The sequence below is a fragment of the Macaca thibetana genome, chromosome 7 (assembly GCF_024542745.1).
Source record: "Macaca thibetana thibetana isolate TM-01 chromosome 7, ASM2454274v1, whole genome shotgun sequence".
NCBI classification, from domain to species: domain Eukaryota; kingdom Metazoa; phylum Chordata; class Mammalia; order Primates; family Cercopithecidae; genus Macaca; species Macaca thibetana.
In genome coordinates this window covers 27124708-27146287 of record NC_065584.1, presented here as the reverse complement: position 1 = coordinate 27146287, position 21580 = coordinate 27124708, and the positions used below count along the sequence as shown (strand labels likewise).

Below are 21580 nucleotides of genomic sequence, written 5' to 3'. Positions count from 1 at the left end.
CAGAACTCCTGCCATCCTTCATTCCCTTATCCAGCTAAATGCTGAGCAACAATGGACAAACAAAATCTAAACTAGCATAACCACTACCCTAGGGATAACACTGAATAAGAGTTATGCAGTATGATCTGATAATAGCTGGCTTCAAGAGCTAAGAAGAAAAGGGAGGAAAGCAGCTTGTAAAGGGGATATATTTGAAATTGTAATTTTAAATCAAATGTGCAATTGGACACACATTTTGGGAATTGCTCTTTTGGCCATTAGGTGATGAAGGTGATATGAATAGGTTCTCTGATATATGAAGTACCTACAAATACTGTATTAAAAACAGCTGTGTATTATCATACAAGGATGAAGAGTAATGATCTTATTTTACCAAGAGAAGTCTTTCACACCTGGTTAATAGATCAGCTCACATCTTAAGAAAAATAACAAAAGTGTTTCATGTAATAATCTCACTAACTCCTTATGCTTGCGATTATCCTGTTATCTTAAAATACATGCACAGGGCAAGTGAGTATGACTCTAGCCCACAGGTGGGCCCTAAAAAAGGACAGAAAGTTGCTTCTAAAGATCACTGAGGAGAGGACTGGATACCGGAGAAGGATATCAAAGAGAGCCAGACTGGGAGAGATGAAATATTTCCAATAGAAATACAGTATCTCAAGGACAAAGAGATGCACTGTTTCGAAGTACAAATTTTCGCATTATTGGCAAAGTGTCTCGCACTTTTGAAAGCCATTTGAATGCTTGGTGGCTTCAAATGACTCACAAGTACACGTGACTCTCGGTTTAAAAATTTGTAAGAAAAAAAAAAGAAAACTGTATAATTTGATGGAAAACCTAATACTATCAAAATTAAACTTGGCATTTTTTTTAAGCAAGCATGATTTTAAGAAAATATTAAATCATTATGTAAAGAAGATTGTGAGCTAGTGATTAAGGAACATATAACATTATCCTACTTTCCCTCAGAATGTTTTTTTACTTTTAAATTGTAACATCCGAACTGTTGGTAGTTCAGTATCCACTAGTTTTGTTAAAATATATATATATATTGCCTCAAGCCAGTATTCTGATCTTTATTTCCAATGAAGTATACAGCTAAGATGACACAGAGTTCCAATATGTAAGGATAAATTGTAACTTTAATTTTATTTAAATAATACCAGTCAAACTGCTTCACTAAAAGTAATTAAAAATGAGAGGGCGACAAGTTGTGGGGTCATATGGGGCAACAGAAGATAGACAGCCTAGCATCTGTCTGTTTGAGAAAAAGAGAGCATTCGTCCAGAGAATGGCAATTGGCAACTGTGTAACTTCAGTTTCCTGAAACATAGCAAGTTATGTTGTAAGTACAGGTGATAGATATTGCAAGGCTCTGTTTGGACTATAGTAGCATTTCCCACCTCCCAACATTCTCATTTATATGCTCAGAGACATTAGGTTCTACATTATAAAAAATGGAGGCCATCAGATGATATATTGTTTCAAACATCTTCCTGAAAGGCAGCTAACATGTAGCTAACATGCAGTTTAGAAATCCAGTATATTCCTGTAGAGAGCAAGTTCACATCCACAATTATCACAGGGCTTTGCACCCACATCAGAATCCAGCTATGTTAGAGAAGAAAAGATGTCCAACCACAGAAGTATCCCTAGGGTTTTAGTCATAAGAATGGCCAAAGACATATGCAATATAAATCATTTCCTAATTTGCTACTTCTGAAAAGAAATGCAGGGGCTACAAACCCTAAAGTCGGCCCTTATAGTGTGGGTCGAACAGTTACTAGACTTCAGAGGTCCACAGTAGGGGCTATCCTGGTAGAACACTAAGGGTGACTTGTGCTGGGCTTGAATTTAGGTAGGATATGGCCATAGGTTTAGATATAGCAGGAGAAGCCAATAGGGGCAGATGAGGGCCAGATGAGGTTAGAACTAGAAGGTGCCGCTGGTTTCGCCAAAGAGCAGATTGGTTTACTTTGTTACTAACCAAAAGCTAGGGTGAATTTTCTGAATTTATTTGGGGGCTTGGAATCTAAAGTTCTGCTTTTCCATGTAAGCATTTCTTCCAGCCTTAAATTAGATGTGTCGTGTTTTGTAAGGAAATGAAACTAAATGGAATCTTTCGTGGTTTAAATTTCTTTTGTCAAATAGGGATAAGTTGATATGTTTCTATTGCTAAACATTTGAGAACTTAAACGTTGAAAGATGGAGCTATTTTCATATCATACTTTGGTGCATGAAATGCCTTTATATACAAACTTTCCCAAATTTCCTTTCCAGCTAAGGTTCATAATTTAGTTTTGATCCAAGAAAACCAGATGCTTTCGTGAGAACAGCTTCCTCATTTGAAGGCCATGAAAAATCACAAATTTTCTGTTTTGTTTTAAATTGAGAGAAAACACTGGAACAGTCTGTCTGGGGAGGGGGTGTAAGACTCTTGGAAAATTACTCAAAGATCATTCACATTCTTGGCTACCATAGGATGTGTAGCTGCATTTATAATAAGAACAAATCCTGAGTAAAACAATTTGAGGTATTTATTCCTTCCTAAAAAAAAAGAGTTTGCTAAGTAAATGTGCCATCTCCTTATATGTTAGAATTTGGTCCTATTTTAAACACGATGTGTTATCTAACTACAAAATTCAATACAGATTAGAGAAAATGCAACAACTACTAAATGGCTCTAAATGTACTTTGCATATCACTGAACCGAGACTCAAAATGAAAAATGCACTTACCATACTTGAAAGGAGAAAAATGAAGAAAAGTAGGTTCATTTTCTTAAGTAGGTAGGCATTTTTTATACATGTAAACTTTAAATGCTGTATGTGTACTATTTTATTAAGTTATAGATTTTAGCTCTTTATTAGTAAAAATAGGTAGGTAAACTATAACAATAAGAAAAGTTAGTGGTTCTGAGAAACTGGGTGCATAAAACGTTACATAACCAACTGGTTTTCAGCCTTCCAGTCAGACACTAGTCAAAGAAATAATATGACCTTAGCCAATGGGAAAAACATCAAGCCAGATTTCTCCCAGCTGTGTTTCTCCCCCTGTAGCCTTCAGCAACTTCAGTGGAAGTTCAGTGTGTTTAGGGAGAAAGATGGCCAGAAGAATCAAATTATTAAACCAAAAAGGTCAACCTTCAAATTAAGTATTGGACCAGGCTTACTGCAGAATAAGGTTTATCCTTCCCAGTGTCCCTGTGCTACAAGCAATATGGTGGACCAGCTACCATTCAAACAGGGCCGATATCCCATGTAATGGAGGCTATCCTGCCAAAAGGGTGAGTAAAGGAAAGAAGTTGTTGGCTTTAAGATGCACAAATCAAGCTATTAATGTTTCCTTGGCATTCTTTTTGATTTCCAACTCAAGGGTAGGGTAACTGCAAGAGATAGGAAAAATCCTCAGAGGAGACAGGTCCCTGGATTCAATTCTATATAAATAGGAGGCCAAGGAATTTTGAAAAATTATTGTTCACAAAAAGTTGACTTTGCCTTTGAAGTTCTTGTGTGTTCCATATTTAAGTCAGACACCTTCATTCATCCAACAGTAGCACAGGGCATTCAATAACATGATATAATGGGTTTTTTTTTTTTTTTTAGATTGAAAAAGTTATTTCATAAGATTCCTCTCCATTCTGTTATAAAATCACTGGCTACTATGTTTTCAAGGATTTCTCAAGTAAATAATTTGAGTTACTTTACATTTTCAGGTCTAATTGGTTTGGTGCAATTTTTTTTAAGTGAACACAGATGCACTAATAATGGTTTAAATCAGTTCTTATTGAAGAGAATGGACTGCATGAAGGCCCTACTAATACATAAAAGAAAAAGTTATTTAACTAACATTTATCCATAGGATTTAAATAAAACCTGTTGATTTTCCCTCGTATATTCTTCTCTGCTGGTTATTTAGGACCAGGGAGATAAAATATTTTGATGTTGGTCAAACCATCAATGGAAATAAATTCTCAATACTTTAAATATTACCATACAGTGATATAGTTTATATGGATCACCAGGACTGTGAGTCACACTGCATGGGATACTCCTAATAAATCCTCGTAATGCTCATTAGTACATTACATTGCTCTGAGAATTCCTGAAGTTAGATAAAAGAAAACCAAATCTGTTTAACGTTGTCTAACCCCAAATTTCTCCAGCTACCCTGAACAAATCACTCCTGTTTTCATGTAATTCCTAATGCCAACCAAACTTTGCGACGTGCATACCTGTTTTTGTATCTCATTTTTTCCTCCTAGCACAATGACTGGCATATAGTAAGAACTCAAAAGATTTTTAAAATGCATAAATGATAAAGATGCATAGCTATACTCTCAGGTTACATAGCTTGTGTTACGCAATTTTTGGATATGAGATATCTTCATGTTCTATAGGAAGAGTTGCATTCAATTTCATGGAAAGAGGTTGCCATTTTTTTCTTCAGTACCATCAAATACGGTAAGTTAGGACAACATATCTTGAGCGGAAGAATCTTTATGAAATGTGAGAACTCTAACGAGCAAGTGTACTTTAACGAACACAAAATAGTAATGCATATTACAAAGGTATTGCTTTATTGTCCTTGTCTGTGCAGAATCCATGACCCAGTAGGATTCAGTTCCTGAAAGTTTACTATTACTTAGCATTTACTATAAATCTTTCTCCACTAGGAGATCAGCACGTAAAGGGAATATGTTCTTAAACACTTTGATGAAAAAAGTTGGGATGGTAGAAGCAGATAGTACCAAATTATACAAGATTATATACATATCTCATGGACAAAGGAGTTTGGTGCTATGATTTTAGTCACAGTAAACCAAAGACGGTCCAGGATATGACTGAAGTGATCACAGTAGGATATTTGACCACAAAAAGACAAATAAATAAATTGTGCTATGAATTCTTCACAGTGCTCAACAGTTCAGATATCATTTATGAATTCTTTATTGCTATTAAAAATGGATGATTGGAAATAATTTTCAGCTACTGTATATAGTTGTGGACTGCTGAGATGATGGATATAAAAGTCCTGAGCATTTATAAAGTGGCCTGTCTAATGTTATATATGCACATCTCCATGACATGTTATAACACATGATAATTTATTAGGGAGAAAGCATTTTTCAAAAAATCAGTTGTATATAAATGCTCCCTGAATCTAAAGTGCTGGCAACTTTTGCCTCAAGGGTAACTCATTTTCCTTCTTTTTAGCCAGTAATTTTTGAAAGGCCTCAATTAGAAATCCAAATTTTGGTTGGGAAAATGTGACTGACCACACTTGAAAAAGGAAAATACAAAGTGAAAAAAATATCATTCTCTCTGTGCTAGTATAAGTTGCAAATAAATTAGCTGCACATCATTCATGAGCTGATATTATTTGGACCGGTTTACCATTTACAAGAACCAACAGTATTGTCACTTTTGTCAATGTTTGGCAATACCAAAGAGCCAAAGTTGCAGGTATGTCTGTTAGATAATCTGGGCCAAATTGCTGTAAGAATAGAGATGTTATTGTTTGTAAAACACTCATGTAAAATAACAAATTACATTTGTTTTTTTAGCTCTCATATTCCTCTTTTTTGGATTGTGAACTTGTTCCATTCATTGTGGCATCTTCCTTGTTTGAAGCTGAATCTGGAGCAACAGTTCTTTTGGTAAATGCTGGCAAGGTAAGAAGAAAAAGAGAAATAAACCTAGGTGAATATAAAACTGGCCTAAAAAATTAATTTTGCAGAAGGTAGTTAATGTATCATGGTATTTGATCTAGTTTTCTATAATTAAACTTCACAGGGACTAAGATACCTTCAACCTAAGAATAAATACATCCAATTTATGACATTTAAAAAAAAAAACACATGAGAATTAAAATTTTTCTTTTATTTGAAGAATACCTGAGAGTAAAAAGTGTGTGCTTCGTCAGGATACAATGATATAAACCACACATGGGTGCACGCACACACACATATGCACACTCGCACAGAATTTTAGAGGCAGAAATCTTAAGGGTTCCTTTTTATGGAATCCTCTTTGTTACAACTTCCAGTCTACTGAAAGTAACCTGGAGTCTGAGTGTACTATTCTTTTACTATCTCCTACCCCTCGTCTGAGCTATAGATGCCTGTATCCAACTGTCTGTGTGAAATCTCCCCTGTTCTCTACTCTCTGATGCCTGCTCATTCCTTACTCTTCTCCAACTTGAAAAATGATACGCCCATCTGCCCAGTTTCTCAAACCGTGGTTCCTCTCTTCCTTTGTCCTGTCCGACCCATCCATTCAGTTTAAGAGTGAGCTCTAATGACTCTCCCTACCAATTTCACCTGAGTCGTGATTCACACCATCCCCATTACTCTCATCACAGCCCCCAAGTCACCATTTTCTCTCTTTCTGTTTACTTCTTGCTCCCTTACGATCCTTTCTCCACACCACAACCACAGTCACCTTTCTGAAAAGTCAATCAAATTATGTCATTCTTCTGCGTGACTCCCTCAGCCTGCCCTTAATGGTCGCCCAGTGAACTCAGAATAAAATCCACACATCTGACTGTGGCTGCACCCTCTCCCTCACTCGCTCAGTAGCCCGTATCTCTAGGAGACCATGTCCCTTTCTTCTCCGGAGCTTTTGTACTTTTTGCCCCCACTATCAGGAAGACGCTTCCCATCCAATTTCAACTCAGCTGCTGCTTCTTGCCATTCGGGTTTCAGCTGTAACCTCCTCGGGAAGGCAGATCCTGATCATCAATCTAAATGAGTGCTACTGTTCCAGGTACCTTCTGTCATTTCACCTTGATAGCACCAATCACCGTTTTAAATTATTTGTTTACTTGCTCGCTACCTGTTTCTCCATGAGATGACCTTGCCTGTCCTGTTCACTACTGTATCCTCCAGAACTGAACACTGGACATAGCGCACAGCCTTCTAGTAAATACTGGTTGAACAAGTGAATATAGTTGAGGGATTTTAAAATGACAGCCAACTGGGGATTTTCTAGCTGGTTTCTGGAGTGCCTCTAGAGAGTACCTTGTCAACTTGCAAAAATCAGAATTCAGTTATTTAAAAATATCCGGCATTTAACCGATCAGTAAAAAATACCTGAACCACAGTCACATAAAATAAACCTGTAAAATGAGAGACACAGAGAGACTGCACTTTCAGAGAATTAAATCCTTTAATGGACAAGAAACGATTTTATTGCCTTTATCAGTGTCCTAGTGTTTTCATTGCCATTGATCTTTGGCATTTTATTCTACAAGGCTGAGGACAGGCTACATATGAATTATCTTCACAGTTAACCAGGTGGACCTTGAAGTATAACACAGAAACGAAAATAGTGTGCTATTCTTGCTGTGGATAAATTATTTTTCACCCCAGGGACTTAAACTACCATTAAGCACCTCAAAACACAAAGTGAGAATACTAACTTTTCTTTTGAGAGGAATGTATACTGAGGTAAGAAAGTGAAATAGTATTTTTAAGCATCTTTCATTAATTTGCTTTTCTAAGAATATCAAATTTAAATAATATGTAAAATTCACTTCCAACTCCTATACTAATCCTTAGATAACATATTTTCCCCATGAAGAATAACAATTCTTTCCTTTTTGGTTCATTTATTTTAACAAACATTATGTTTTGGAATAGTTTTAGATTTACAGGAAATTTATAATATGCATTTATTTTTAAAATCTGGTTTGGAGACACCAACTCCACAAAGATTAAGCATTTCAGTCTTAAAAACGAGAGATTTCTAGAAGTCGTCAGATTACTCTGGACCTCAGTGAAATCTGGTCTGGTCCCAGTCCTGGGATGTGATGGCTCTGTCCTGGAGTTGTGTTTCTTTAGTCTAAAAGGAGCTATACATAGTGACTAGTGGTCAGTTGCCACTTTTGAAAAGCAAAAATGACAGTTTCAAAAGCTGACATTATGTGTCTCTCTTACTAAGTCCCCACTGTCTACAGGCTGAAGGTAATGGAATCCAAGTCTTCTAAAAGAGTGTCCTGACTCATGGCCATAACTTCCAGCAAGCCAGGATAAATTTGGTAGTGATCATGGCTTTAAAGAATGGATTTCTGTGTTCCTATTTCCAATAGCAATATAAACTTACAATTTATACATTTCTTCCCTTCTTCCTGGCAGAAGGAATCTACCTTTTCTTGAATTGACCTGAACTACACAAAGCTGACATAAATTACTTCTTAAAACAAACTTTCATTAATGCTGGATCGCTTCAGAGACCACAAATTATGCAGTATTTTCCCATTTCCTTTGTTTTTTCCATGGTCAATGATTCTGTGCTTTAGTTTGGTCACAGTTTGACAGGGCATCTAAGTCAGCAGAATGAATGTCTTAGCATCTACAGCTTAAACGAAAGGGCCTCACTCAGTACAAATTCCGACTAGAGTAAGGAGCTGACTGTTCTGTGAGCCTAGAAACTCATGTCTGCCTAAGGACCTATGACTATCCACTCCCTAAGTCTCCATACAGATCTCAACTGCTCCAAACTCCAAACCCCAGCTTTCATGTTCCACCTGAAACTTAACAACAAAATTAGACATTTCCTAGTCAGACATAAAAGCTGGGGTTTTCTTAGTAACACTTGTCTTTGTAAGAATCATTTTTAGCCAAAGTGTATATACACATATCAGATAATACCAAAGGGTTACATAGAAAAGCAGGAGTTTCTTGTTCCACCTCTCTGATTTCCACAATCCCACTCCGAGAGTCAGCTCTGATGATCACCTCTTCTAGTTTTATTTTCTGTATTTATTTCATTTTTGTAAAACACGGAGAAGCTTATATTGCTATTTTTTGATTTATATTTTTAGACATTATCCACACTCACCCCCTTCTCCTCACCCCATACTCCCAATATAGTTACATATGAGCTTTTAGTTATGTGACTGTTTACATTATTATGACTAAATATGGCTCATGAAAACATAGTAAGTATACTATGAAAACATTTCTCTTCTTGTCCATTTTTTTCTCCTTGGTTTATTAACTGACTCTTGTTTCATTTCTTTTTATTTGCTCTTTCTCTGTGACCATCGTGCTTCTAAGTGCTCAGTTAGATCTGCCATATGTCCACTAGTAGTCTTTTTTCTTAAGTGTTCAATCGTATCAGATAATCTATCAGTTTTTAGTTTGTTTCCTGCAAATTTTCTGGATAGAATCTTTCTTTTCTTCCTTCACTATGGCAGAACTGAAAAATATGAGTGTCCAGATTAAAAGTAGCTAGAAGAATAAATAAAACAAGACCCACCCTGAGGCACATCATCACAAACTCACTGGGGCGAAAGAAAAGATCCTAAAAGTTCCTGGAGCGAGGAGTAGAAAGGATGTGGTAGGGTAGGAAGCAGGTGCAGAAGATGACTTCAAAGGAGTGACAGTCTCTATCTATGAATGAAGGATTTTTCAACAACACTGGATTTTGGAGGATAATTGTTCAATGACTTCAGAAAGAAAATCATTTTCAACTAGAATTTTATAGCCAGCTAAAATTTCAGTCAAGTGTTAATGGAAGAAATCTATTTTTAGAAATACAAAGACTAGAAATATTTACCTCCTTTTCTTTCTTTTTTTTTTTTTTGGTTGGAGTCTCACTCTGTTACGCAGGCGGGAGTGCAGTGGCATGATCTTGGCTCACTGAAACCTCTGCCACCCGGGTTCATGCTATTCTCCTGCCTCAGCCTCCTGGGTAGCTGGGTCTATCGGCGCCCATCACCACGCCTGGCTTATTTTTTGTATTTTCAGTAGAGATGGGATTTCACCATGTTAGCTAGGATGGTATCGATCTCCTGACCTCATGATCCTCCCGCCTCGGCCTCCCACCTCCTTTTCTTTTGTGTGCTGTAGAGGTAGGAGGTGGGACTAGACTCCAAAGGCAGGGCTTGGATACCTGCCCAAATTGAGGACTAGCTAAAACGGGTCTCAAGCAGAAGCACCTCCCCATAAGACACGCCCACAAGTGTGCCTGTCAGTTTATCATTGCCACGGCAACACCCGGAAGTTACTGCCCATTTTCCTGGCGACCACCCAACAACCTGAAAGTTACTACCCTCATCCTAGAAATTTTTGCATAAGCTGCCCTTCAGTTTGCATATAATTAAAAGTGGGTATAACTATGAGTGCAGAACTGCTTCAGGGCTGCTGCTCTGGGCACGCTGTCTATGGGGTAGACCTGTTCTGTAAGCGGCAGGACCTCTGCTGCTGCTGTACACTGACGCTTCAATAAAAACTGCTGCTAACACCACCGGCTTGCCCTTGAATTCTTCCCTGGGTGAAGCCAAGAACCCGCCTAGACTAAGCCTCAATTTTGGGGCTTGCTTGTCCTGCATCACTCTTACAAAAGAAAGGAGTGAAACAAGAAAGAGGAAGGTGCAGGATCCGGGCACATGGGCATCTATATAGGAAAAGAGCGAAGGAAAATCTCAGCATGGCCGCCGTCAGTGGGTGTTTGTTGGGTGGGCCTGGCCACTCCTGGCCTCTTGTTCTGTTTTCTCTGTTCTCTCAAGACTCACATTAATCATCTATTGTCCCTCCTGAATTGATTTTCTAAAAATTTTATCTTTTCTCTCTATTGTCCCATTCTTTTTCTTTTTCTTCTCCTTTCTTTGTGGTTATTTCACATTGTTTTCCACCTTTCTGGTTTTCTTTTTTCTTTATGGAAATTATATTTTAAAATTCTGACACTGCTTAGTCTGTGTTCCTTTTTCATAGTATTTTGCCCTTGTTAAATTTAGTGGATATAATATTTTCTCTTATCTCTGAAAGGGTATTAATGATATTCTTTAAAACATCCTCTGTTTCCTCTATTACTCATTTGCTGTAAGTTCTGTTTTCCTCTTTGTTGGTCCTGGCATCTCTTCTTTTTCATTTTTCAATTTAAAGGGAGATTAAAGAAAAATTACAGGACAATTTCTATAACTGAGCTGAAATTTTGCTACAAAAAAGAAGTACTCAGGGTAATCCTAATGTTTCTCACTGCTAATGTGCCCCATTATTAAAAACAGAAAACTTACGGCTTATCAGAAAAGCACATAAGAATAAATATGTTTTCTAGAAATAATTATAATTCAATTACTTGAAAGTAATTAATGACAAGGTACTTATGATTAAATTTTTTAAAGTATTTTTGAAAATATGGGGATAAGTCTGGGAAGAAAAGCATAAAACAAACTTGTACACGAGAAGAATAGTAAAACATAAGGCTATGGATTAATCAATTAATTAATTTTTTTACTAATTAAACTAATAAAGAGTTTTACTTTTTAGGCTAAATTTTTCAGTTAGATTTTACAATATAAACTATAATAAATGCTTTCTTTTTCAATTATGCTCTTGATATTTTTTCCTGTTTAACTTTCCTTTTCAGCCAGTGTATTTCTATAGAAACCTATCGTTGCTTGTGAGAACTGTATCTTAATTAAAGAAATGACCACAGTTGGTCATGAAATGCTAGTGTCAAAACCTAAATACAGGTTCTTTCACTGCCTATCATAGTAATAAATACAATTCCAAAAATCTTGATGTTTTCCATTTAATGTCTTCTAACCACTTCCCTCTAGGTGCCTTTCTAGGAAGGCTTATGAAGGTCATAATGGCAAAAGTAACAGCAGTATAACAAAGACCTCTGTGTTCACATCATGGTGTTGTTTATCTCCAGGCTCTTGAATGTCTTACTAGTTGGGACACTGTGATGTTTCATGGTGCTAAGTCCCTTCTTCCTCCTGCATGCTTGTTTATATTAGAAGGACTTGGAGAAAATTTTCTATTGCTAAATATGAAAGAAAAAGAAAATTGGCCTATGTGTATATCAAATTCTGAGGTGCCATAACCAACTTGAGGTCCATATTGAAGGGTGGTTCTTGGATTATGTAGATACAAAGTCACTAGGGAAAATGATTAGGACAGGAAGAAAAAATGCTCTGCATTTAGAATAAAATAATCATGAAATAATGAAAACCCAAACCATTTATCAGAAACTGATAAATATTTATTCAATGAATCCATGAATATAAACCAGCAAAAATGAGAGTTATCACCCTTGGATTTGACCTACTTCCTAGTGGCTTATTTTGGTATTTTATTTTAGAGCAATATAGCTATTTTAAATGACAGAATTATCAAATTTAATGTACAATCCTACAGGCCCATGGTAAACTGAAGAGTGAAATTATTTCCTAAATAAGAATCCATTAAATAACATTTGGATCCCAAAAGTTTAGATAAATGTGGACTTAACAAAAACAACTTACATGTATATTAATTTAATATTAATTGAATATTAGTTGAGTATTTACTATTTGCCAACTACTATATAGAGTGCCAAGGAAACAGTGGTGAACAAAACAGGCATTGCTCCTATCCTCAAGATAAAAAGAAAAATTGTAGCACACTGTGGGTGCTCATAACAGAGACTACACTTCAAACTGTGAAGCTTCTGTAAGGAAATTACATATAAGCTGAACCTTGAAGACCACATATAGGAGGGAATGGAGATGGCAGGGATAGATGGTGGCAGGTGGCATTTTGGGCCAATGGACTCATACCTTGTTGACATTGATGACATTTATCAAGATTTACAGAATATTCACAGAGTGAAATCTAGCAGTAATAGTATTCTTACTCTTTGTACAAGATTACATATTTCTCAACATTTATATTGCAAAGACCTTCAATTTTTTGATAATTTGAGTTTTATTATAAAATAACATTTTTTACTCACTCATCCATAGTTACTAGCAATCTCCAAACAAAAAATATGCCTAATTAAGATTTTTACCTTGGGTGGTTATTTAAGTTATTCTGAGAAGTATAAAGTCCAAAAAGGAGGGATTCTACATATTTTTAGTAAACTGTGTACTATTATGAATATCCTTGAACAATTTTTGTATGATTCATGAGGATTTTCTCAGACTTAAGAATATCACTATCATGTACTGGTCTTAAACTAATTTTTCCATGTGTTGCATTTTCTTAAATCTAATTTAAAAACGGGTACAGGACTTAATTACTTACAGTTCATGTATGAAAATCTTGGACTAGACAGGAAGCGACTGTGATCCTGCCAAGACGATGAGTGATCTAACCCATGAGTGTGGGAACCTTCTGGAAAGGTTCTGTCACCCTAAGGAAAAAAAGGCACAGCATTTCAATGATTACACAAGGTAAGGATCAAGACTCATTTAAATGTACTGAAGCTGAAATTAAATCTTAATATACAAGCTATGTTGTACATGCACAATTTAATATAACTATAATCACTGTAAAAATCAAATATGGGCAAGTTAAGGAAAATTTGGAAAAAAGGAGAAATCACCCATTGCTATAGCAGCATGACATATTTCTTTCCAGTCTTTTTTCCCCCATGAATAGAATTTATAAAACTTTGTGTTTAACTTAAACTTATGCCATAAACATTTTTGAAGTCATTATTTATCCTAACATTTAGCTTATGAGATACTCTTATACTATCCAGTGGATATACTATGTTTTACTCAGCCATATTTTATTGGCATTTAGGTGGTTTCCAATATTTTACCCATATACATGACACTGTGAGAAATATCTTTAGACATATAACCTTTTCCATATCTAGGACTATTCCTTATGATGAATTCTCATGAAAAAATACTGGGTCAATAAAAATAATTTTGATGTTTTAAAATACATTTAGGAAGACTGCTTTCTAGATTATATTCATCCTCTCACTCATTTAATAAATATTTAGTAAATGAAAATGAACCCAGAAAAGGTCCTTCTCCTTATGTATTATATGAATGTGTCCTTCTCCACATACCTCAGCTATAACGTTAAATAATTTTACTAATAAAATAAATAGATTTAAAATAGGTGTTTAATATACTTTCCTTTGATAAATAGTAAAACTGCACTTTCTTCCCATGAATGTTTCCTACTTATTTATCATACTTGTGATTTTTTTCCTTCTTTCACTCATTCATTCATTCACTCACAATAATTTATTGGGCACCTATGTGGTAGGCTAAGAGAAAGCAAGGCATTGGGGTCTACAGTCAGAAAGCCTTCAGGCTTGCAGAAGAGAAAGGCATTAAACAAATGACATGATTAAAAACTATGATAAGTGCTATAAAAACAGGTAATTACAGGAAGAACCAAGTTTAGATTTAGGATTCAGATAAGACCCCTCTGGGAGGTGATAGTTAAGGCAATGTTTGAATGTGGAATGTGAATCCACGAAATCAGCCAGGTGAAAATTTATTGGTGGGGCATGAGAAAGCGGAAGGTGAGGAGAAGGATCAGGGAGGGCAGTCAGGGAATAAAATTCCAGACTCAAGTAAGTGCAGAGGTGAGAAAGAGCTTGGTGTGTCTCAAGAACTGGAGGAAGGCCCCACAGCTTAGGTACACTGAGCCTGGAGGAAGAGATTACAGTGAGATCCAGGGCCATGCTCAGGATTTGAAACTTCTTTTTCTTTTAAAGTACAATCAGAAGGCAATCAGGACTTCAAAGGAGAAGGATGACAAACTTTATTTTTTTTTCCAAAGATTACTTGGGCCTCTGTTTGGAAAATGAATGGAAGCAGCACAGGATTGAAGTATGAATACCAGTTAAGACCATAACTGAGGATAACAGTGGGGTTCTAGGGAGATGAAGGCATCAAGAAATGTTGGCAAAAATTCCATATCTGTGGGTTAGGTGGCCCAGAAAGATTTCTCAAAATATGGTCCCCACATGGAGTAAGGCCTCATGTAACATGACCATCTGATGAATTAGCTGTCCTTCTCTATACCAAGTACCAACTATATTTTATTTCTGTGTCACATACAATGTACGTAAGTGCAAAAGAAAGGGCAAATATTTAAAAAAATGTTTTTAAAAGGTCCATATACTTTGAGCCAAAGGCACGAACATAATCCTCAGGTGGTTCAAGATCATTAGCTTTCATGTACCAAAGGGAGATGATATAGTTAGGGTATTTGCCCATGCCCTAATCTCAGGTTGAAGTGTACTCCCCAGTGTTGGCGATGGGGCCTGATGGGAGGTGTTTGGGTCATGGGGGCGGATCCCTCATGGCTTGGTGCCATCCTTGCAATAGTGAGTACTGGGGAGATCTGGTTTTTTAAGTGTGTGGCACCTCCCCTCACCTCTTGCTGCTGCTTTTGCCATGTGAAGTGCCTGTGCCTGCTTCACCTTCTGCCATGAGTAAAAGTTCCCTGAGGCCTCCCCCAAAGCCAAGCAGATGCCGATACCATGCCTGTAGAGCCTACAGAACCGTGAGCCAATTTCTTTGTAAACTACCCAGGCTCAGGTATTTCTTTATAGCAACACAAGATCAGACTAATACAGGAAGTTAGCTAGATTTAAGATGAAGACCCTGAAGTTTTTAACCAAGTGATTTTCAATTTTCACTAATTATGGGAATTTCATAAGAAACTTGAAGTCATTCACTGCAGGATCTCTAGAAAGGAAAGGATATACATTATGCCTCAAATGTATTCCAACAACTACTTTAGAATGAGCTGACATTGGGCAACTAGAGACAGGTAAACTAGCTACTGGAGTTCAGATGTGACATACTACAGGTGTGGCTGGAATTGGAAGATGTATAAATGGAGAAGAGGGTTATCATCTCAACCAATGCTAGAAATCTCCACTGAATCATGGTTTTGATATAAATCATGGTTTTGAAAGAGAAAAGCATAATAAATGGTTTCCCACTAAAAGATGCTTTGATGATTAGAGGTCAATAAGGGAAAGCAAACACATTTTACTCACTGATGCCACAATTGAGAAAGACAGTGAGAGGAAAAGAGTAGAGACACAGGTTTGAGTATCTTGTTGAAACAGATGGTGTCATGGTGGCCTCAAAATGTGCCTACCAGAGGAAGGATGAATTAAACAAAGATATTTAAATACTATTCATTCTTCCTAAAAGGCATGGTTTTAAATTTCTAAAACAAAGTCAACTGGCATCAAAGCATTGGTTATATATTTTCTATTTAGAGAAAAATAATAATTTGTTATTCATTTTTGTTCTCTTTTGTTTTTTTGAGACAGAGTCTTGCTCAGTTGCCCAGGCTGGAGTGCAGTGGCACAATCTTGGCTCACTGCAACCTCTGCCTCCCAGGTTCAAGTGATCTTCCTGCCTCAGCACCCCCAGTAGCTGGGATTACAGGCATGTACCACCATGCCTAGCTAATTTGTATATTTTGTATTTTTAGTTGGTCAGGATGGTCTCGAACTCCTGACCTCAGGTGATCCACCTGCCTTGGCCTCCCAAAGTGCTGGGATTACAGGCGTGAGCCACAGTGCCTGGGCTAATTTAAATTTTTAATGATAAAGCCAGCTACTTGGCATATGACAGTCAAAATATGGCACTGACATATTTCATTCTAGCAAATTTTAAAAATATGGGGAAAATTCTGGAGAAAAATCATTCAACAAATATTTTAAAATAAAAACTTATTAGCATAATTTAAGGATACATTTTCCCAGGTCTTACTTATAAATATCTGTTTATATGGAGATCACCTTCGTTGACAATTTTGTTTCCTATTTTTTCATAGGAATTTTCTCTATCATGATCATCGTTGTCATTATTAGGGTTATTTAGTATTTTAGTTTACTAATCTCATATTGTTCAAAATTTACAATTGATTTCAGTATTCTCTGTTATAAATAATGATTTGATAAACATCTTGGTATAAAAACTTTTGTCCATATTTTCATGTATTTAATATAAATTCCTAGAATTGAAATTACTGAATGATACATTTTAAGGCTTTAAAAAATACCAATTTCATTTTAGTTGAAAAATTTATTGGTAGAGTTATTCATAACATTTACTAAACATACGTTGTTAAAAATTATTTAAAACCTTTTTATGGGTACAAAATAGGTGTGTATATTTATGGAGTACATGAGGTATTTTGATACAAGCATACAGAGTGCAATAATCCTGTATTAGTCTGATTTCACACTGTGATAAAGAACTACCGGAGACTGGGTAGTTTATGAAGAAAAAAGGTTTAACTGATTCACAGTTCCAGACGGCTGGGGAGGTCTCAGAAAACTTACCATCATGGCGGAAGGAGAAGGGGAAGTAAGGGCCTACTTCACATGGCACCAGGAGAGAGCGAGCATGGGAAACTGCCACTTTGAAAACCATCAGATCTCATGAGAACTCCCTCATCATCACAAGAACAGCATGGGGAAAACCACCCCCATGATCCAATGACCTCCCATTTGGTCCCTGTATACCTAGAAGTGGGATACCTAGCTGGATCATCTAATAGTTCTACTTTTTGCTTTTCGAAACTCCTCCATACTGTTCTCCACAGTGGCTGTACTAATTTACATTCCAACCAACAGTGTATGGGGGTTCCTCTTTCTCCACATCCTTGCCAGCATTTGTTATGGCCTGTCTTTTGGGTAAAAGCCACTTTAACTGAGGTGAGATGATATCTTAGAATTGTGATTTACATTTCTCAATGATCTTGAGCCCATTTCCTACACCTGTTTGCCATTTTATATCTTCTTTTGAGAAATGACTATCCAGATATTTTGCCTGTTTTTAAATCAAATTATTAGGTTTTATCCTCTATGGAGCTGAGTTCCTTATGTATTACGGTTATTAATCCCTTATTAGATGGATAGTTTGCAAAAATGTTCTCCTATTCTGGGGTTGTCTTTTCATGAGGCTGATTGTTTTGTTTAATGTGCAGAATCTTTTTAACTTTATGTGATTCCAGCTCTCCAGCTTTGGTTGTCTGTACTTCTGGGGTATTCCTCAAAGTCTTTGTACAATCCAATATCCTGGAGAGTTTCTTTTTTCTTATAGTAGCTTCATAATTTGAGGTCATCTATGTCTTTAATTCATTCTGATCTGAATTTTGTATATGATAAGAGATATACATTCTAGTTTCATTTTTCTGCATATAAATATCCAGTTTTTACAGTAATATTTATCAAAGAGATTGTCTTTTCCCCCAATGTATGTTCTTGGAAACTCTGTCAAAAATAAGTTCACTGTAAATGTACGGATTTGTTTCTGGGCTCTCTATTCTGTTCTATTGGTCTATGTGTCTGTTTTTATGCCAGCAACCTGCTGTTTTGGTTACTATAGCTCTGTAGTGTAATTTGAAGTCAAGTAATGTGATTCCTCCAGCTTAGTTCTTTTTGCTCAGGATGGCTTTGGCTATTCTGGGTCTTGTGGTTCTATATAAATTTTTGGATAGTTTTTTCTATTTCCATGAAGAATGTCATTGATCTTTTCACATGAATTGCACTGAATTTGTAGATTGCTTTGGGTAGTATGGACATTTCAACAGTATTTTTACAATCCATGACTATAAAATATCTTTCCATTTTTTGTGTGTGTGTCCTCTTCAATTTCTCATATCAGTGTTTTATAGTTTTCATTGTGGAGATCCTTCACTTCTTTGGTTATGTGTATTCCTAGGTATCTTATTTGTGGGTACTGTAAATAGGATTACTTTTTTGATTTCTTTTTCACATTGTCCACTGTTGGAATATAAAAACGCTACTAATTTTTGTGTGTAGATTTTGTATCCTTCAAATTTACTGAATTAGTTTAACAGTTCTAATAGCTTCTCGGTACAGTCTAGATTTTTTCAAGTAGAAGATCATATCATCGGCAAACAAGAATAATTGACTTCTTCCTTTCCAATTTGGACGCCCCTTATTTCTTTCTCTTCTCTGATTGCTCTTAACTAGGACTTCCAAGGCTATGTTTAACAGCTAGGGAAAGTGGGCATCCTTGTCTTCTTACAGATCTTAGAGGAAGGGTTTTCAGTTGTTTCTTGTTCAGTATAATACTAGCTGTGGGCCTGTCATATATGACTTTTATTGTGTTGAGATATGTTCCTTTTAAAATCCCTCTAAAACCTGAGTTTTTTGAGGCTTTTTAATATGAAGGATGTTTAATTTTATCAAATGCTTTTTCATTTGAAATGATCATGTGAATTTTGTCCTTCATTCTGTTGGTATGATGTATGACACTGGTGGATTTGTGTATGTTAAACCATTTTTGCATCCCTGGTCTATAATGAATAATCTTTTTAATAGATTATTGAATTTGGTTTGCCGGAATTCTGTTGGAGATTTTTTTTCATCAATGTTCATCAGAGATATTGACCTGTGGGTTTTTTTTTTATTTTTATTTTTTATTTTTTTTTTTATGTGTCTTCTTCTGGTTTTGGTGTCAGGGTAATACTGGCCTCACAGAATGAGTTTGGAAGTATTCCCTCCTCCTCTATTCTTTGAAATAGGTTGAGTAAGATTGGTATTAGTTCTTTAAGTGTTTGATAGAATTCAGCAGTGAAGCCATCAAGTCCCAGGTTTTTCTTTGCTGGGAGCCTTTTTACTATGGCTTCAATCTCATTACTTGTTATTGGTCTATTCAGATTTTGGATGTTTTCAGGAAGTTCAATCTTAGTAGGTTGTATATGTCTAGAATGTATCCATTTTATCTAAGCTTTCCTATTTATTGGCATATAGTTACTCATTGAAGTCTCTAATGATCCTCTCTGCAGTATCAGGTGTAATGTCTCCATTTTCATCTCAGATTTTATTTATTTGGGTCTTTTCTCTCTTTTTCTTATTGTGGCTAAAGATTTGTCAATTTTATCTTTTCAAAAAAAACCTTTTTGTTTAGTTGATATTTTGTATTTTTTTCATTTCACTTTCATTTATATCTACTCTGATCTTCATTATTTCTTTTCTTCTACTAATTTTGAGTTTAGTTTTCTTTTGCTTTCTGGTTCTTTAAGATGCATCACTCAGTTTTTTATTTGCAGTTCTTCTGCTTTTTTGATGTAGGCATTTATTGCTCTAAACTTTCCTCTTAGTACTGCTTTTGCTGTACCCCATAGGTTTTGATATGTTATGCTTCCATTTTCATTTGTTTCAAGTAATTTTTAAATTTCTCTTAGTTTCTTTATTGACCCACTAGTCATTCAAGAGCATACTGTTTAATTTCCATGTGGTTGTATAGTTTCCAAATTGATTTCTAGTTTTATTCCCTTGTGGTCAGATATGATACTTGGTCTTTCAATTTTTTTGAATATTTAAAGAAATTCTTTTTTTTAAAGAAGTTCTTTAAAGAATTTTTAAAGAACTGTTTTGTGACCAAACATATAGTCTATCCCTGTCAACGATCCATGTGCTGAGGAGAGAAGAATGTCTTCTGCAACCACTGGATGAAATGTTCTGTACATATCTATTAGGTTCATCTGGTCTATACTACAGATTAAGTCTTACGCTTCTTTGTTGATTTTCTGTCTGGACAATCTATCCAATGCTGAAAGTGGGGTGTTGAAGTCTTCAGCTATTATTGTATTGGCATCTATCTCTCTCTTTAGCTCCGATAATATTGGCTTTATATATCTGGGAACTCCAGTGTTGGGTGCATATATATTTACAATTGTTATATCCTCTTGCTGAATGCACCTCTTTATCATTACATGATAACCTTGTCTCTTTTTATAGATTTTTGCTTTGAGATCTATTTTTTCTGACGTAAGTATAGCTACTGCTGCTGTTTTGGGTTTCTGTTTGCATGAAGTATCATTTTCCGTCCCTTTATTTTTAGTCAACATATGTCTTATAGGTAAAGTGTGTTTCTTGTAGGCAACAGACCATTGGGTCTTGTTTCCTTTTTCAATCCATTCAGTCATTCTGTGTCTTCTGATTGGAGAATTTAGTCTATTTACAATCACTGTTACTATTGATAAGCAAGAACTTACTCCTGTCATTTTGTTATTCATTTTATGTTTGTTTTCTGGTCGTCTTCTTCCTGTCTTCCTTTTTGTGAAAGCAATTTCTTCTGGTAGTATGTTTTAATTTCTTGCTTTTTATTTTTTGTGTATCTGTTGTAGGTTTTTTGATTTAAGGTTATCATGAGGTTTGCAAATAACATGTTATTTTTAACTAATAATAACACTTCAAGAACAAGCAAACTAACAAACAAGCAAAGAGAAAACTAATAAAAACACTTTAACTTCACCCCTCCCACTTTTAAATTTCTTTGTCTCTATTTTTATCTTATGCTATTTATGCCCTGAAGAGTTGTATTTATTATTAGTTTTGATTGACTTATCTTTTAGTCTTTCTACTGAAGACATGAGTACCTTATACACTGTAATTACAGTGTTATAATATTCAGATTTTTCTGTGTACTTACCATTACCAGTGAGTTTTGTACCTTCAAATGATATAGTATTGCTTGTCAACATCCTTTTATGTCAGACTGAAGGACTCCCATTAGCTTTTGTTATAGGACTGGTCTAGTGTTGATAAATACCCTCAGCTTTTGTTTGTCTGGGAAAGTCTTCACTTCCCCTTCACATTTGAAGTATATTTTTCCTGGATATACTATTCAAGCATAAAAGTTGTATTTCTTCAGCAATTTAAATATGTCATGCCTGTCTCTCCTGGCCTGTAAGATTTCCACTGAAAAGTCTGCTGACAGATGGATGGGAGCTCCTTTGTATATAATTTGTTTCTTTAATATTGTTGCTTTTAATTTTTTTCCTAATACTTGACCCTTGGGAGTTATATGTTTTGAGGTGGTC

General features: G+C 35.7%; 2 protein-coding genes across 9 annotated transcripts in view; one reads left to right on the top strand and one right to left on the bottom strand.

Annotated features, from left to right (window-relative positions):
* The window catches only part of CEP128 (centrosomal protein 128), a 445924-nt gene that overhangs the window by 11130 nt on the left and 413214 nt on the right, over positions 1-21580 (bottom strand). For 5 of the 7 annotated variants that reach the window (XM_050798934.1, XM_050798932.1, XM_050798937.1 and 2 more), the window contains 2 exons: positions 13025-13133; positions 5376-5669 (listed from right to left, as the gene is read on the bottom strand). In XM_050798934.1, the coding sequence (XP_050654891.1) occupies positions 5566-5669; positions 13025-13133 (213 nt within the window). In that variant the 3' untranslated portion in view covers positions 5376-5565. Of the gene's footprint in view, positions 1-5375; positions 5670-13024; positions 13134-21580 lie in introns of those variants that run through there. The other 2 variants (XM_050798933.1, XM_050798935.1) reach the window with 1 other exon arrangement.
* The window catches only part of LOC126959600 (endogenous retrovirus group K member 19 Env polyprotein-like), a 68688-nt gene that overhangs the window by 33344 nt on the left and 13764 nt on the right, over positions 1-21580 (top strand). Inside the window, exons 3-4 of one of the 2 annotated variants that reach the window (XR_007727576.1) lie at positions 5570-5677; positions 13052-13173. The gene's annotated coding sequence lies outside the window, so the exon portion shown is untranslated. Of the gene's footprint in view, positions 1-5569; positions 5678-13051; positions 13174-21580 lie in introns of those variants that run through there. The other variant, XM_050798938.1, reaches the window with a different exon arrangement.